This window comes from Suncus etruscus, chromosome 6 (genome assembly GCF_024139225.1).
Source record: "Suncus etruscus isolate mSunEtr1 chromosome 6, mSunEtr1.pri.cur, whole genome shotgun sequence".
NCBI lineage: Eukaryota > Metazoa > Chordata > Mammalia > Eulipotyphla > Soricidae > Suncus > Suncus etruscus.
The window spans coordinates 55,741,790-55,759,607 of record NC_064853.1 but is presented as its reverse complement, the minus strand read 5'-3'; the positions used below and the strand labels follow the sequence as shown (position 1 = coordinate 55,759,607).

Sequence of the window (17,818 nt, the reverse complement as noted above, 5' to 3'; positions counted from 1 at the left end):
TACTTGGAGGTGTTTACTGGTGGCCTTAGACTGGAATTCAAATGTGGAAGAGTCTGACCTAGTTATATTAGTTGTTATCCTTATCCTGCCCTATTTTTCTCTTGCATCTCAATAAAAAAGAGTAAAAGCAACAAACCATGTAAACATGGCTTCTCTAAGAACTCTCACTTTCCTGGCCTCCCTTATGGCATACATAAGACTGAGAATAGAAGAGCTGTGATTCAGCTAGTAATTTTTGAAACCAAACCTCTCATTAGGTTGCAGCCACTGAATGAGTTAAGGAATATTTTTATTAGCAATTAAACACTTTTATAAAATTAGTTAATTTCAGAAGATTGACAATTTTTGGTTTGGAGAAAACTTTAAACCTGACATTAGGAAATAAGTGTGTTTGTGTTTTATGTATCATTTGACTTAAAAAAAATAGCAATTATTGTGTTTCATTAGTAGTTCTTCTATCATGGGTCCCAGATATTTATTTTTTTGCCTTTTCATTCAGGATTCATTCTCTCTAAAGCCCAACAAGGTACTAAACTATTCTGGACTGCTGTTAGTAAAGTACTTTTAGAATGTTTTCGATTGCTTTTCTTTAGGGTAAAGACTCATAGGGGGGCAAGCTGAGGAGTTCTTCAATGAGATTTTCTGTGCCTTCATTCAATTCCTTCCTTCATTTGATTCTTTTCTCCCTCCCTCCCTCCCTCCTTCCTTCCCTCCGTCCCTCCCTCCCTCCCTCACTCTGTGCCTCCCTGCCTGAGATGCCGTGGATCAGACCCAGATTGGCTGTGTGCAAGGCAAACGCCCTACCTGCTATGCTATCGCTCTGGCTCCATGTGGCTTGCTTTATTTAGCCCATTCAAGCAACAAATGATTGCATTGTCCTGTATATGTTGATTACTGATATTATTAAAGTTATGCCTATTACTTATAAGTCTCCTTTCAGATGGGTGATTTTGTTCCCAATTTTTCATTTATAACAGATGAATAATGTAAAACAGGTACTGTATGGAGCATAGTCATATACATTTGTCTGGTTAATGAGTTCAGTAGGTTTTTCAAACCTGCTCGCACTAGAGCATCATGACCTTGTAATTTTAAAGTAGAGCACAAGTAAAATTCTAAATGAATATTGTCCTGCTGTGCACCACTACCCCCAGCCCTCCTTCCACTGCCTATGTTCTCAGAAGTATTATAAAAGTCTCTATTTGTACTCTTATTTATGTCAAGGCCTCCCTTGTGACCAGGTAAATGGATCAGAGTGGAGGTAAGAGGAAAGTTTTACTTTTCTCAATCATATATCTTCCTGAGGGCAGAGACAGTAAGAAGAATGATAGCTAACACCTTGAAAGGTCACAGGGTCACAGTGAGTAAATTTGGCCTCATTCTTGCCGGAGTCATTAGGTTGCTCTCCTGCTGTTGTCCTCTTCTTTCTTTTCTTCCTCCTACCTTCTCCTTCCTCTTTTTCCTCCTCTTCTTCCCTTCTCCTTCCTCTTTTTCCTTCTTCCTCCTCCTCCTCTTCCTTAATGTCAAGCATGTTTTTTTATTCATTATTTTCTTTAACCACCGTGATATAAGGTTGTTCATAATACTGTTGTATTTTTCACAGATACAAAATTATTCATGATTGAATTTCAGTCCTGCACTCTACAAAACTTTTCACCAGTAAACATTTCCCTCCACCAATGTCCCCATTTTCTTTTCCACACCTCCCTGCCAGCCTATGCACTGACATTGTCTACTTACAAATAATTCTTCCTTGATTCTTTCCCCCTAAAAAATTAAGTAGACTTCATGTTATTATTTTAAATGCCAGTTTATGTTCTAAGGACATCTTAAATGAAACTCCACATACCTGCTTTCCATCCACAAGGATATCTGAATGCTTTCACTGGAGTTGTGCCCACCTTCCCCCACTTAACTTTTGCTGGAAATGGTGTCATGAGCATGTTATTAACTGGATGCCAGCAGTTAGGTGAATTGGATCCTCTGTTCTTATTGAGAAAGTGCTTGAGGTTCTCTGCTGCCCCTGATGGGCCAAAGAGCAAATATACTGGGACGGATCTGCTTTCAAAGGAAGTACAGGTGCCTTTATTTTAATTTTGCTACTAATACTTCAAGGACTTCTCTTTTTGGAAAATAGTGGAAAGCCTTTCTCACTTTCACTTGCATTTGTGTCATTCCTCTGAATTTCAAAGTTTATAAGAGCCTTGTTAAATTATAAAGAAGTAAATTTTGGATTATCAGTCATTAAAACATGGCATTAAATATTAGAACAAAGATTGGGCCTCTTTATTTAATTAAATTTAAACCGACTGGAGGATACGTAATATTTTTCATGGTAGGCTGGGTAAATATTGTTCCTAATTTGGAGAGGGTGATAAAGTTGAACTTGGAGCACAGGAGCCTGAGACTGGGAGCTCAGCTTTAATGATCTCATTGTTTCTGTTGCTAGACTAGAAGGTCACCAAATGCTTCTGCTGCTTCAGATGTCTGGGCCCTATGCCTGACTCCATGCAGAGAGTCACTGTCCCTCATCCGTCATAGAAGCTAAGGCCATAAGCGGGACAGGAAGCTTCTGTGCACCTGTGCATTACTCACTTGGCTTGTCATTTAACCCATAATTAAGAACAGAAATGCTTCTTCTCATCAATATCATTGTGTCCTTGGCTTCCTGTACAAGATCTGGCAACTAAATGGGGTTCAGCAAAGGTTTGAACTGAAGAGAACAACAACCAAGAACTGTAAAGTTAGGATTTTTGAAGACTATTATTACCTACCAGCCTTTTTTTTTTTTTTTTTTTTTTGGTTTTTCAGGCCATATCCTTTTGATGCTCAGGGGTTACTCCTGGCTACGCGCTCCGAAATTGTCCCTGGCTTGTGGGGACCATATGGGACGGCGGGGGATCGAACCATGTCCTTCCTTGGCTAGAGCTTGCAAGGCAGACACCTTATCTCTAGCGCCACCTCACCGGCCCCACCTACCAGCCTTTCTTAGTAGCTAATATTGTTGATTGTCTGAGTTTGCATTCCTGTAGCTCTGCATTCAAGTTAAGTTTCTTTTTAATACCTTTCAGGCCATCATGCCTGTTGTAAATAGATTCACTGACTTCCTTCACCAGTCACTCATTATTTGTTCCTCACAGTTTCACATATATTCTCTCTCCCTAGTTCATGGGTAATTTTAATCACTACACTTTGGAAGTCTTGGCTGTACAAAAATGGTTGGTTCTTATACATGAAAGCAGTTTTGTCTGCAACATCTTTTGTGCAATGAGTGCTTGTTAAATAGATGACAATAACATTAATGTAAGCAGTGTAGCTTTTATTAGTATGTAAGCCTTAAATTAGCTTGATTGATTGCATTGGTACCTAACTTTTTTTTCCCTGAAATTGAGCAAAGTTGGGATTCAAAAAGTTTAATCTTTTGTGAGAATGAAACTCTTATCTTTCAACTTTCTCTTCTTATAAAGAGATCAAGTAGCCAAATCAAAATTTAAATATTTGTAATAAGTGGACTTTGAAAATAGGCTGTTGTGTTATTAAATAGCTAAGCGATAAGAAGATGAAGCTCTATCCTATATGAATTCTGTTCAGTAACTCAGTTTTGGTTCTTGGTTGTGATTTATTTCATTAAGATTCTTGCCTACTTATTTAGTCATTGTCAGTGTCTTGTTATGGTCACCTGCAGCTATTAAGGACAGTGGTTGAGACAGAATAAAATCTTCTGGAATAAAAGCAATGTCAGAGATATATAAAGGATGAACTTTGGGGCAAGCAATGACTAGTCCTTTGATTTAGAGTTATCTCGGGACACTTAAGAAATTTCGTATACCCAACTTTCAAGATTTCCTAGAAATTAAGAAAATATGAACCAGGGTTAGAATTAGGGATAGAAAAGTAGCTATCTCCCATTTTTTTTAAACAATGAAACTTACTATTTGAACTCATTGCACTTTTTAAAGGTGGATATTATTTCCTTACTACAAGATAGAAATATATTTCTAGAAGAAAACTATGAAGATCAAGACAACTAACTTGCCTATTTGAGAAAAGATGTGTTTTTTTTTTTTTTCATTTGCCATTGTGGTTAAATCATTACATTCTGTTAGTTTATTGGTTCATACAGCATTTTTCTTCTAGTGGCACATTGTTAAAATTGCCTTTTTTTTTTTTTACCATTTTTTGACAATATTTTATGTGAAGCACTTTGTATTGTGTCTTCCAGTCATCAGAACAATCCGAAAGTAAACCTTACATAGTAATCTTTTTTGCAGGACAGTATAAATCACAGGGGTTCTAATTAACTTACCAAGGTCATGCCAGTTGGTAGACTCCCCAGGCCTCCATTTTCCAAGGCTTTGTTTTGCTCTCTGCAATGCTCAGCGTCTGCTCTTCTAACCTGGCTACACTCTGGCAGGATGCTTTCTTTGGGCAACAAGTTATGGAGCTAAATCTACAACAAATTATGGTTGAAGAAGCCAGTAAATCTGAGCCAGAGAAATATGCCATTTCAGTTTAGCTTCTATATAAACATTATATCTTAAGAGAAAAATGACCTTGCAGCAGCATTTTAAGGAACAAGAAAGCTTGCTCCCAAAGGCAAGTAAAATTAGAAGTGACATAGTGCTAAAAACTGAAAGAACAGCACTCTGAACCAGTGGTTTTCCACCAGTATACCTGCAGGCCTGCTCAGGTCTGGGCCCTTAATTACAGCTGCAGTAGAGGAATAGTTAGCAACCTTTTTTTACAACCTCAGGTCTGAGGTAGCCAGTGTGTTTGTGACTAATGCTCAGATATCTGCTTGCTGGTCAGTTTGCATCTGGACCTCAGTTTTTGTATTTATGAAGTTCTGATTCCTCTACTAAATTTTAATTGCCTTTTTATTCAGACATTTCTACAATTATTATATATACAGAGGATATTAATTTGTTTGAAAATTTTAAAAAGTAAGGTCTCATTAAATGTAGAACAGTGCCTGAAATGCCTTCTTATATGTTCTATGTTTCATATATGTGCTTTCCCTTACCCCCCAAATACTTGTAACTTAGACAGTTACTTCCCAAATCCCTCCTACTCCTCAGCTCTTGACAATCAGAGATCAGAGTCTGATCTTCATTGATTTATTTATTCTAGTTATTTGATTTAAATTGAATCATGCAATATATGATAATTTAGGCCTGAGTTATTTAGCAAAACATTTTTTAAGTTTACTCATGTTATTAAGGATGAATACTGGTTACAAGTTTACTTATTATGAATGAATAATGTTCCATTGTCTGTGTTAGATCACATCAGGGTTTTATTCATCTATAGCCTAGTGGTTATTTTGATTGTTCCCTTTTAATTTAAGTTGTTGTGAATAGTGTTGCTGCTAACATACGTAAGTTGGTTTGCTTCATCATTTTCAGTTCTTCTAAACATACCAATGTGTTTAATTATGGTCCATATGATAGTTTTATGTGGTTTTTTTTTTTTTTTTTTTTTTTTGGGCCACACCTGGCTATGCACTCAGAAATCACTCCTGGCTTGAGGGACCATAAGGAACGCCAGGGGATCGAACTGTGGTTCATCCCAGGCTAGCACTGGCAAGACATTTGTATTTTTGAAGGAAACAGTAAATTGTTTTAAGTAGTGGATATACTGTTTTTATTCTTACCAGGAATGTAAAAGGTCCCAGTTTCTTTATTTTCTCTGGCAGTTATTTTTTTTCCTTTCCTTTAGAATAGCCATTACATATCAGTATAAGCTGCTATCTCTTTTATAGTGATTTGGTTTGATTTCAATTACTAAAATGTTAGCCGTATTAGTTAGTATTAGTAGTGTTAGAAGTGTTAGGCAACTTCTCCTGTAGTTGTTGGCTATTTTATTTGCAAATATTCTTTGATGAAATGTCTATTTAAGTTTGTCTAAGGGGACTATGTGCTTCAAAGTGACTCAAGGATGCTGGGGATCAAACTCAGCTTGGCTACATGCAAGGCAAATGTCCTACCTACTGTGCTATCGTTCTGACACTTCTGTCCATTTTTAAGTTGGATATTTTTGTTATTGAGAAAATTGTGTATAGTCAAGATACAAATGCCATTAGATATAGTTTTCCTATTCTATGGGCTGTCTTCTCATTTTCTTATTTAAACATTTTTTCGGGATATTGTGGATATTTCATGAGTTAAAATCTTTAACTTTGATGTTTTTTCTTTTTGCTGCTTATGCTAAAGGTGTATATATAAGCATCAGTTGCCATATACAACATTATGAAAACAATCTTGTTTTATTTTAAGAGTTTTGTAGTTTTAACTCTTACTTCTCTATGGTACATTTAAGATAATTTGTTTATATGAAGTCTAATAAAGTCATAGTTTATCCTTTTGTCTGTTTGAAACTATTTGCAATTAATATGAATTTGATAATTGGCTTTTTCTTTTTCAAAAATGCTGTTGGAATTTTGACAGACATGATAGTGACTTAATTACTTTGGTGTAATATTACTCAAAAGGTAACTATCTTATCTTACAATTTTTATAATATTATAAGATATTATATTATACCATTTTATCATATCTTATAATATTACTACCTTATCACAACTAATTCTTCTGTTCCAAGCTTTATTTTATTTTATTTTATTTATTTATTTTGCTTTATGGGCCACACCCATTGACGCTCAGGGGCTACTCCTGGCTATGAGCTCAGAAATCGCTCCTGGCTTGGGGGACCATATGGGACACTGGGGGATTGAACCGAGGTAGGTCCTAGGTTAGCGCTTGGAAGGCAAATGCCCTACAGCTTGCACCACTGCTCCAACTCCTGTTCTAAGTTTTAAAGTCTTCTTTAGTTTCTTTTATTTAGGTTTTTTTTAGTTTGTTTTAGCAACTTATTTTCAACTGAAATCTATAAGCCTTTTACCTTTTTAGTTAAATTTATAACTGAATATTTTATTCTTTTGGATGCTGTTTATGCTATTTTTTAATTTCCTTTTCAGATTGTTCATTGTTGGTATGTAAAAGCACAGTCAGCTGATTTGTGTTACTATTGCACTTTGCAATATTGTAAATTTATTTATTAGTTCTAAGGCTTTTTTTTGTTTGTTTGTTTTTTCTCTATATAGGATTATGCTATCTGAGAATAGTTGTTGCTTTCTTTCTAATTTAGATGACTCTTCTCACCCTCTTCCCCGGGAGGGCACACACATGTTGTTCAGGGCTTAGTCTTGACTCTGCAGTCAGGGAACACTCCTGCCTGGTGGCTCAGGGTGGCTCATATGATGTGCTAAGGATTAATCCCAGGCCTGCCGCTTGCAAGGCCTACCCGTATTCACTTGCCCTACCCACTGTATTATCATTCTGGCCCCTGATAGTTCTGTGTTATCTTTTTCTTTGTAGCTTTATTCTTTGGCTAGAACTTTCATGCTATATAAAATAGACCTCTGTCAGGTTCCTGATATAAGGGTAAAAGCTTTCAATATTTAACCTGTGAATATGATGTGAGTTTTGAGTGCTTACCATCTTTAAACTCACTGAGAGTATGTTCATTGGCACAACATCATTATCACCTCAGAACATGTTGAAAATACTCATTATTACTATTAAGTATCTACATAATCTCTGAGCTTGTTTTGAGACACCATGAATAAGTGGAGGTACCATGTTAGACATTCAGTTACAAGACACATCAGAATTCATGGGTCAGTATTAGATTAGGGTAAAATGATCTGCTTTCCTCCTGGTTGTTACTTTGTCTATGAGTATGTTATGCCTGTCATCACCAATTTTACTTTTAGTTATTTAGAATGATCCAAGAATAGCTTTCATAGGATTTATTGGATTTTATCACATCTCTATTTTGACTGTCCTTTATTTTTCATATTTTTTACAACTATCATGGTGCAATCTCAATCCCCAATATATTTTTTCATAGCAAATATAAGCTAATAATAATGTGGTTTATTGCTCTAAAATAGCCATTGAGGATATAAATAATAATTTATAGACAAATGAAATGATACAATTCTATTTAACTTCTACTTGTTTGCCTATTGGCCACTACTGAGCTTATAAAAAACTACCTTTTTAAAGTCCATAATGGGGTACATTTAATTATAATTATTTCTAAGCTAGTTTAAAATGATAGATTTATATCCTAGATTTACATTTTTAAACATTTTTAAATTTTCAAGCTTCACATGTACACTTACCTCGAATCCATCTAGTTAACTGCTCCCAGATGGGTGAATAATCTGACTGCAGCCTCTGAGATCGAGGGGTTACCTACATGAGTGAGCTCCAGGGGAATCCTACTAAGGAAACTCTGTGTAAAGCAGAGTGACCTCACAGTTGGGGGGTGGGTGGTAAAAAGCATGTGTGGTCCTAAAAAATACTGGGTTTCAATAAGACTTTTTGATCTGGAGAAGTCTGAGAATCTTTGAGGTACACTTGATGGAATAATGAAGCTGCTCTCTGACCATTTTTATTCTAGCTTGACTACTTTACCATAAGAAAATGAGGAAATCAATACAGTAACAAATTCTAGCAGACTCTTTAAGATGTTAGGTAATTTATTTGCATGGTGCAGTCAAATCATTTAATGACTTTAATCCAATCATAGTTCTAGCTCACTGGAGGTAGAAGGGATGGGAGGAATTATTGACTAAGTCACAGTCTGAAAGTTGCTGAAAAGCTAACATTGATCAACTGTCCCAAGGTTCTCTTCACATTCTCTCTTCTTCCTTTTGTTTAAAGTGATAATACTTGACTCAGCAAATATTTTATTTTCAGTTCTAAAAGCTACGCATGTGACATTTTTCAGATGTTTGGGGAAGAGTTCATATGGTCTCTAGTTGAGCTGCATAAATTAGTTTCTCAAAAACAAAAATTACACCATTTGGAAGTGTATGTTTATTTACTTTTGTTTAAAATGATTTAACCCATATGTACATATATGTGCTGATGAGCCTCTGTAGCAAGAATAATTAAATGGGACAGGAATCCAGATTAAAAGATAGCATTTTTAGAAGTTTCAAGTTCTCAGTAGAATGAGAAGCTACTTTGAGAACTATGACTTCTTGCCCTTCTCTGCCCTGTTTACCCTCACCCTGCCTCTGATTTGAGTAGGAGGATTAAAACTTTTTAAAACTTTTTAAAAAAGAAAATAAGTTTAGCAAGCGAAGTTTGTGTTCAATTAATTGGGCAAGGATTTTAATATTATAAGGAAGTTTAGCAAGAGAAGTTTGTGTTTCAATTGGGCAAGAATTTTAATAATATAGAGCGGTTTTCAGCCATAGTTGAACAAAAACATTATGCTCACTAATTTGGGAGATAAATTGTTTAGAGTAATTTTTTTCTTCCACCATTGTGAACGGGATATTATTCGCTATTTTTTAAACTACTAAATTCCTGTGGGTGCAATGGTTTAAGTTCAGAAAGTAGAGGAGCATTGGGATTCCGAGGCACAGTTGGGTTGCAGAAGTTCCTACTCTATATTTCATGATGCCCTTTTAAAGGATTTGATGAGAGTGACAAGAGAAATGGGAAACAAAGCATGTTAAAGTCATTTGGCTACTTGGAAATGAAGGCTGGGAAGCAAACACTTTCTGGCTGCAAATCACTTGTCATACATTCTTTAAAACATTTTATACAAATGGCTTTAACAGTTTTAGGGTCATGCCTAAAGGTTAATAGTCTGTTTGCCTGCTACACATTTTAATGATTAAAAGGCAATACTTTGAGGTGGTAGTAGCATTTTTGTTCATACAATTTTCACTGAAATGTTTTTTTCTGGTTTACTGATTTTATATTTTAGTATTCTACTGTATATGCAAGCAAGAAGCCAGAAATAAAATTTTTAAAGATTACTAATGTTTTGTTGAGTATAGTGATAGATACTTAGTCTTTAGATCGGATGGTTCAGTAGTTCCACTGATGCTAGGGATCACAGGGTCCCTCAAATGCTAAATTTGAGGCTTGACCTTTGAGCTACTTCATGTTGTTTCCCCTTGTGATTGTAGGTTCACAAACCCATCTAAGCACGTTTTTGTGCTTCAGAGGATTCCGAGAGTTAAATGTCCATGGTCATACAATTAGTGAATTAGTGAGTCAGACATGAAGGTCAAGTTCATGCTTTTAATACCTGGGTATAGACCCTTGAATTTTAGGCTAAATGAAAATAGTTGTCTATGTTTATTTTTTTTGCTTGCATTTCAATTTAGGCACCATGACTTGCAAACAGTAATGTTTCAGGCATACAGTGTTCTAATATCACACTCACTTCCAGAATCTTATGGATCATCCATCACTGTCTCTAGGTCCTTCCCCACTCACTTTGCAGGTTCAGTTCTATAAACCAACTCTCAGCACCTATTAACATTGGTTGATCATTTTTTAGTCCTTACCATGTTCTTCATATGAGAACATATTTGGTATTTATTCTTCTACCTCTGACTCACTTCATTCAGCATGATACCTTCTACTAGTTTAGCTATGTAGCAATGAACTGCAGAATTTCATTTTTTCTTCTGGAAATGTGTATATATAATCACAGGTTCTTAGGATGTTTTTTCTCATTTTTATTTTTCCCCACCTCATACATTTTTGAGCTGAATCTGGTGGTACTCAGGGATTATTTCTCATGGTGCTTGGGAGATTAGATGGTGCCAAAATCTAGACCTCCTTGCATATCTTTTGGCTATGAATTAATTATTTTGTTTGTTTTTGGAGACACCCGATGACAACAGGGGTTACTCCTGGCTATGCACTCAAAAATCACTCCTGGCTCGGGGGACCATGTGGGATGCCAGGGATCAAACCCAGGTTCATCCTGGGCAGCCGCATGCAAGGCAATTAATCGCCCTACCACTGTGCTGTTGCTCCAGTCCATGAATTAATTTTTGACATGTGTCAACTAAAGTAAAAATAATGAGAACCTAACTCTTTTGCTGGCTGTGGTAAAACTGCTGAAGCTTTTGCAAAAGCTAGATTTGAGATATGCCAGCAGCACTTGGTGGGTATATTGGTTTGTGTACATAAAAGTAGAATGAAGTCATGCAGTTATCTGTTTTTATGCCACTGTTGTCATTTGCTTTAAGTAGTTGCCAATATCTGTGTACATAAGAGACCACTGTGCTTTTGTAAAAGTCTTGGAGCTGTTGAGAAAGTTTAGTGTTTGAATGCATTGTTCATAAAGTTGTGGCAAATTCTGGTCTAAGGCATGCCACATGAATACCAACATCTTTTCTATCCTGCTTGTAATGTGTGCAGCCCTGTTAATATACACCCCAGCCTCTTTTTGCCTCAACTTTCTGCACCCACTAGTCTTTTCCACTGCAGCAGTTGGAATACTGGATTGCACTGTGAGGTGAAAGGTGCATTATGCTTCTGCTTAAGTGTAGCCCTAGGAGACTGGACCTGTCTTTTTGGTTTTTTTTGTTTGTTTGTTTATTTTTTGGATTACACTCAGCAGCTCAGGGGTTACTCCTGGCTCTATGCTCAGAAATCACTTCTGGCAGGCTTGGGGGACCATATGGAATGCCGGGATTCGAACCACCATCCTTCTGCATGCAAGGCAAACACTTTACCTCCATGCTATCTCTCTGGTCCCCATGGACCTGTCTTCTTTTACATGGGTACTTTTACAAGGTACTACTGAACCAGAAAGGAAGCCACAAAACTGAAAATTCTTGACAAGGATGGATTTTGTTTGTTTGTTTTGGGGGGGTTACACCCAGTGGTACTCAGGGGCATGGGGTTACTCCTGGCTCTGTGCTCAAAAATTCCTCCTGGAAGGCTTAGAGGACTATATGGGATGCCAGGAATCGAACCAGGGTCCATCCTGTGTTGATCCCGTGCAAGGCAAACACCTAACCACTGTGCTATTACCCCGGCCGCAAGGATGGGCTTTGCATTTCTAGAAAAGTCACTTAGTCATAGAATTTTGGAAAAATGCCTCTTAATTTTGATTTTATGAGTCAGTTTCTTTGTTATTAAATATTAACTCAAACATTGCTTTTCTTGCTATTGTTTTTTAGAAGTGTGATTAACATTTATTGAACTTAATATTTTGAAACTAACCTCGTTAATTGAAAACTTTACTTTGAAATAATCCAAGTAAATTTTATGAGAGTTCTAGTTTCAAAATAGTTCTAGTTTCAAAAAATATTTTTGATACTAGTTTCTTGTTTCAAAATTATATCTACCCCCTTATAAATAAAAAAGGCATACCAACTAAATTAGGTATGTCTTGAAGGTTTCTTCTATTTCAAACTGAGGCATGTTACAGTAATTTATTAAAAGTAGTCCCCTAATTGAGAATTACAAATCTAAAGTCTATAGTAGATTTTAAGGCTTATTTCAATATTTTGTTTTGTTATTTATTTATAAATCCATTTCTTTTTGGCATACAATAGAACTCCACCCTTATATCCTATTTTCTTGTATAATTTTTAAATAAGCAGTCTTGGTTTTTGTAACTTGAAGCATTAGGGATCCTATAATATTTGTGAAGAGGCTCATAACCTGGTTTAGATCCCCCCCACCCTTTATTCAGCTAGAGAATTCTCTCTCTTTTTTAATTTTTTTTATTTTTTGGTTTTTGGGTCACACCTGGCAGCACACAGGTGTAAGTTACTCCTGGCTCTAGGCTCAGAAATCGCTCCTGGCAGGCTGGGGGGACCATATGGGATGCCAGGATTTGAACCACTGTTCTTCTGCATGCAAGGCAAGGCCTTACCTTCTGCCCCTAGAGAATTCTCTTTTATCCCTGATTTTATTTGTTTTTGTTTTGGGGCCACACCTGGCAGCTCTCAGGAGTTACTCCTGGATCTTTCCTCAGAAATCGCTCCTGGCAGACTCAGAGGACCATATGAGATGCCGGAGATTGAACCTGGTTGGTCCAGGATCAGCCACATGCAAGCAAACACCCTACTACTGTGCTATCTATCACTCAGGCCTCTATCCCTGATTTTAAATTTAGCTTTAAGTCTCAATGTTAGTTGAGGGGAAAGCGAATTTTTTCAGTTTTATTTTAAATGCAGTGATTATTTAAATATTCCAGGTTTCTTCAACATATTTCTTACTCTTACTCTTTTAGGACCTGCTGAAGTTCCCATGATGTCGCCCAACGGATCCATTCCTCCCATTCATGTGCCTCCAGGTTATATCTCACAGGTAAGCCTGTGGATAGTTGACATATTCATTATAGACTCATTGTTCCAAGAATATATATGTGGAATCTTCAAAAATGTAAGGATTTATTTAGTTAGACTGTGTGAGTGTTGCTGTCATTCAGGTATCATGCAGGTATGATACAGGGCTCCCGAATTCTTGCTAGCATCCCAGAGACAGCAGGGCTGCCATGAGGCTGCCCTAAGCCAAGGTAGGTTGCAGTTTTACCATTTGATTGTGATTCCTTCAGAAAGTCTATTACCTTTTAGATTCCTTTCCCTATCTACCACAGTTTTCTGGAAAATAATTGTAGAGTTAATTAGGGAAAATGTTAAAGAAAGCATTGTTAACATAAATCTCACCTATGTTCTGTTATGGGAGTCTCATTTTTTATAATGTCACACATCCTATCAGTGAATTTCTGAGATTATGTGAAGTCTTCTCTGCTTTTACATAAATTTCTCTTAAATGTACATTTTTTTCCTTAGTAAAGCAGCAATAGCATTATAAAAATATCAGCAATTTCAGAGGTATGTTGGGAAAGTTAAAAAATAATTAAAGGTATTTTCTCTTCAAGCCCATGTTTTCAACTTTGAGCATGTTAATCCCTACATGTCTATTTCTCTCTCAAACTTATTTCCCTTTTTTATTCCTCTTGCATATTTTAAATAACATTTAAATTTAAATAATATTCTTGCATATTTAAAGTAATTTTCATTTATAAAAACCTACCTTGTTTCACTAAAATATAATATACATTAAAGGATAAAGTTCTCCTTTCTGTGGCTAGTGTTTCATATGCTCATGATGCTGACATTGTAGATGTTTGTATATACTTCAGCTTCATCCCAGACTCGGCTTCATCTTTCTATTTCTCTTTAAATAATGTCTTTTATATTTTTTGTATAATTTCTCTTCTAAATCTCAAATTAAACATTTGTCTTTGTGTTTGCCTCTTTTGTTCTTTTTTCTCTGGCTATAAGGACATTTTTTACTTGGTGAAACAATCAGAATATGCAGGAGTATTTCTATCCTTACACAGTTTCCCCTTTTTCTATTCCCTTCAGGTAGTTTACAAATAATTGTCAAAGGCTAGAGCATAATTACAGTGGGTAAAGCACTTGTCTTATATGTGCCACATCTAATTTCTAGCTCCACATGTGGTCCCCAGGGCACCACTAGGAGTAACCCCCTGAGTACAGAGTCAAAGCTTAGCCCTGAGTACTACTGGGTGTGGCCCAGCCTCCTGCCCCACCCCAGAAGTCCATAAATTTGTTTTTAATTATTTTGAAAGGGTGAAAAAAATGGCAGTTACAAAGGAAAATTGATGAAGTACAGGCAGAAATCAAAGACAATTTTTCCTTCTCTTGGGTAAAATGGGTAAAATGTGAAACTTACCCAGTAAAGGCATAAGGCAGCAGAAACCATAAGGCAGCCATTATTTTTAATATCATCTGTCCCATCCCTACTTTCATGTGAACTTATTGGACATTCTTTATTTTTAATTTTTTTAATGAGTAGCCATCATGTTGGCTTGTCTTCACTTTATTGCAAATAGATGTCTTATTTTGCATAAATCTTTGTAACTAAGAGTCACTGGTGGAGCAGAGAATGAAGTGCATGCTCTTGCAGCTAAGACTTAGGATGATGGATCATGTTTGCATCACCAAACCATTTAAACAGAAAGGAGCAAGGAATATAGAATACTACTCTGTCCTTTGGTCATTCCTTTTGAGGAAGTATTGACAACTGGAACAATGTGCAGTTCTCACCATTGTAACTACAGAAGGCTTTTTGTTGCAGGGGTGTTTAAAGAGTATAAGTTGGAAGTTGAATTTTATGATGACAAGGCATTGCATTGTGCCTTTCCCTCACTAGGTATTGCTGTGATTGTATAGACCGCACACTATTTATTGAAAGTTCTAAAAAGAGAGAGATTTTAGACTATGGTTTATTTATTTCTCATTCCTGGCAGCTTCTATACAAAAACCACTTAGAAAGTGTAACAAAAGCAGGGCTATCAACTCAAAATTTATAAGACTTTTAGAGCTTTTTTTTTTTTTTTTTTTTTTTTTTTTTTTTTTTGGTTTTTGGGTCACACCCGTTAGCACTCAGGAGTAACTCTTGGCTCTACGTTCAGAAATGGTTCCTGCCAGTCTAGGGGACCATATGGGATGCTGGGATTCATACCACCATCCTTCTGCATGCAAGGCAAACACCCTACCTCCATGCTATCTCTCCGGCCCTGACTTAGAGCTTTTAAAGCTTACTTTCTCCAATGGAAGCAATGGCCTAGCAATCTCAGAAAATGAGTTTAAAAAAAAAGGAAATAGTTTGATTTTTGATCGGTAAGGCATGTTTTCAATCTTGTTTAGATTGGGCTCCCTTATCAAAAAATAGGCCAGAGTTCCTGGACCTTTGGTGGGAGCACTATCTTTAATGATATTTGGCAGAGAAGCTTTAGTGTGAAGCCATCTATTAATCTGAGGAAAATTGAGAAATCAATAGGGTGTGTGAACAACATCTTTAAGGATACACACTTCAAAGAAGTGAGGAGTGTGGAGCCAAGCATAAAATGTCCTAGAAGACTTGTCATCACCAGGAGATCTAAGGAGCAGTTGTGGAAAGAGAATCACAAGATTACAAAATATTCTTTTTAAATGTTCTCTTTCCAGCTGAACATCTGTAAGAAATGCCCAATGTCTGGCCCCATTCAAGTAAATTTTGCTGTTTATACCCACAGTCTGTTTTTGCCCTATACACTTGACTGTAATAAGTGAACACTGCATAGAAATAAAATTAAAGTTTTGTAACCCAGTGTAAGAGTTCCTTAATACTTGCTCTCATTTTGAAGGTCATTATTACCTGTCATTTGACTCTGAACAACTATTTCTTGGTTATATATATCACCTTTATTCAGTGGTACACCTTTCAGTTTGTTTGTTGTGAGTCACTCTGGGCTGTTCTCAGGTCTTATTCTTGACTCTGTTTAGGCTTGGGAACCATTGAGAATGCCAGGGATTGAACCTGAGTCAACCCTGTGAAAGGCAAAAGCTCTGCCCACTATACTATTGCTTCATCCCCATCAATGATATACTTTTATCCTCATTATTTCTCTCTTCTATCTCTTAGAGCCCTATTTTAGCTGACAGTTCAATCATTCTTATTCAAATGCCCTTTGAGAACGTCAACAAAGAAATGGTTGATCTTTTTTTCAGTATCAATAACTGGTCCCCATGTTTGTCTTGAACTATAATTTGTTTTATACTTGTCCACAAAAATTGAGAATTGCCTCATTGATATTATGTCTTAGAATCTGAAACACATTGCAGGTATTTGATAAACATTTCAAAATGTAAATGAGTGGCCAGGCTGAAAATAGAGAGGGAGAGATTCAGAGACATACAAGTTTGTGTAGCATAATATAAAACTCAGTAGCTGGAAAAATCACACCACCAGAGTAATCAGAACAATAAATGTTATTCTATGAATACAAATTTAATAGAGAAATGCTAATACAATTTATTTTATGAAAACTAGTTTCTTCAACAAATAACTTTAGGATTATTAGATATCCAAATATTACTTCACTCCACATATGAGAATTAAATCCAATAAAACTCTTAAGAGGACTGGGAGATACCTCAAAAGGATAGTGCTAATGATTTACATGCATGAGGTCTGGGCTTGATCCTTTGCACCACATGGTCCTTCAAGTATGGCCCCCAGACAAAAACCAAACAAAAAGCACAATTTCATAACCAAGCATTAAGCAGTACATCCTTAGATGTGGGACCAAAGTACGAGCAACAAAATAGTACCCAAATTTAACTAAATTAAAAATGTTTTCTGTTTCATGGTATATCATTAAAATGTTGGAAAAAATAATCTAAGAAAAAAACACAAATAATTTAAGATTGGAACTAATATCTAGATTGCATCAAGAAATCTTACAACTCAAAAATAATCAATAACCCAATTTAACGGTAGACAATATGGCATTAGTATGATGGAGATTAGGGACTTGAAGGCTTCTAGTACAGGAGGTCAGGTGCTTGCCACCTTGCATGAATTCTACCCTGTTTAAATTCCCAGCACTGCATCTCATTCTCTTAAATACAGAGCCAGGAATGACCCTTGAACATTGCTGGGTGTTGCTCTACCCAGACCAAATACTTCAGTGAAGATCAAGAAAATATGATTCCTGTGATGGTGGAAAAGACCATAAGCCTCAAATATATGAGGACCTGAGTTTTATTCTTGAGATTAAAAAAAAAAGTCATATAAAAAAATCACATAGCACCAACAAATATGAGACCTGTATTAAACACTAATTCTTGTCCAAAAGGTATTTTGAATATTAGGACTCAAACATTGGTGAAACTAATGGAGGTAATTTCAGAAATCACAACATGAAATTACCTAAAAGTATCACTTAGTTTTAAAGAATTTTGCCTATGTGACACTTAAAAATATAAAGGAGACAAAGGATTAGAATAGATACATACCCAAAGAAGATATATGGGTAATTAACTTAGAAAAAAGGCTAGTTATAATTAACCACTGGGAAATACAGATTGAAATTTCAGTACCATATATTTCACACAGGATGGCTAGAATCAAAATTATAAAAATAGTTATTGACAATTACATAGAAAATCAAGACCCTT

The 17,818-nt window shown here is 36.0% G+C and overlaps 1 protein-coding gene across 1 annotated transcript in view; it reads left to right on the top strand.

Annotated features, from left to right (window-relative positions):
* Positions 1–17,818, top strand: part of FNDC3B (fibronectin type III domain containing 3B) — a 372,580-nt gene that overhangs the window by 185,146 nt on the left and 169,616 nt on the right. The window contains exon 4 of the mRNA XM_049774635.1: positions 13,075–13,151. Coding sequence (XP_049630592.1) covers positions 13,075–13,151 — 77 coding nt within the window. The remainder of the gene's footprint in view (positions 1–13,074; positions 13,152–17,818) is intronic.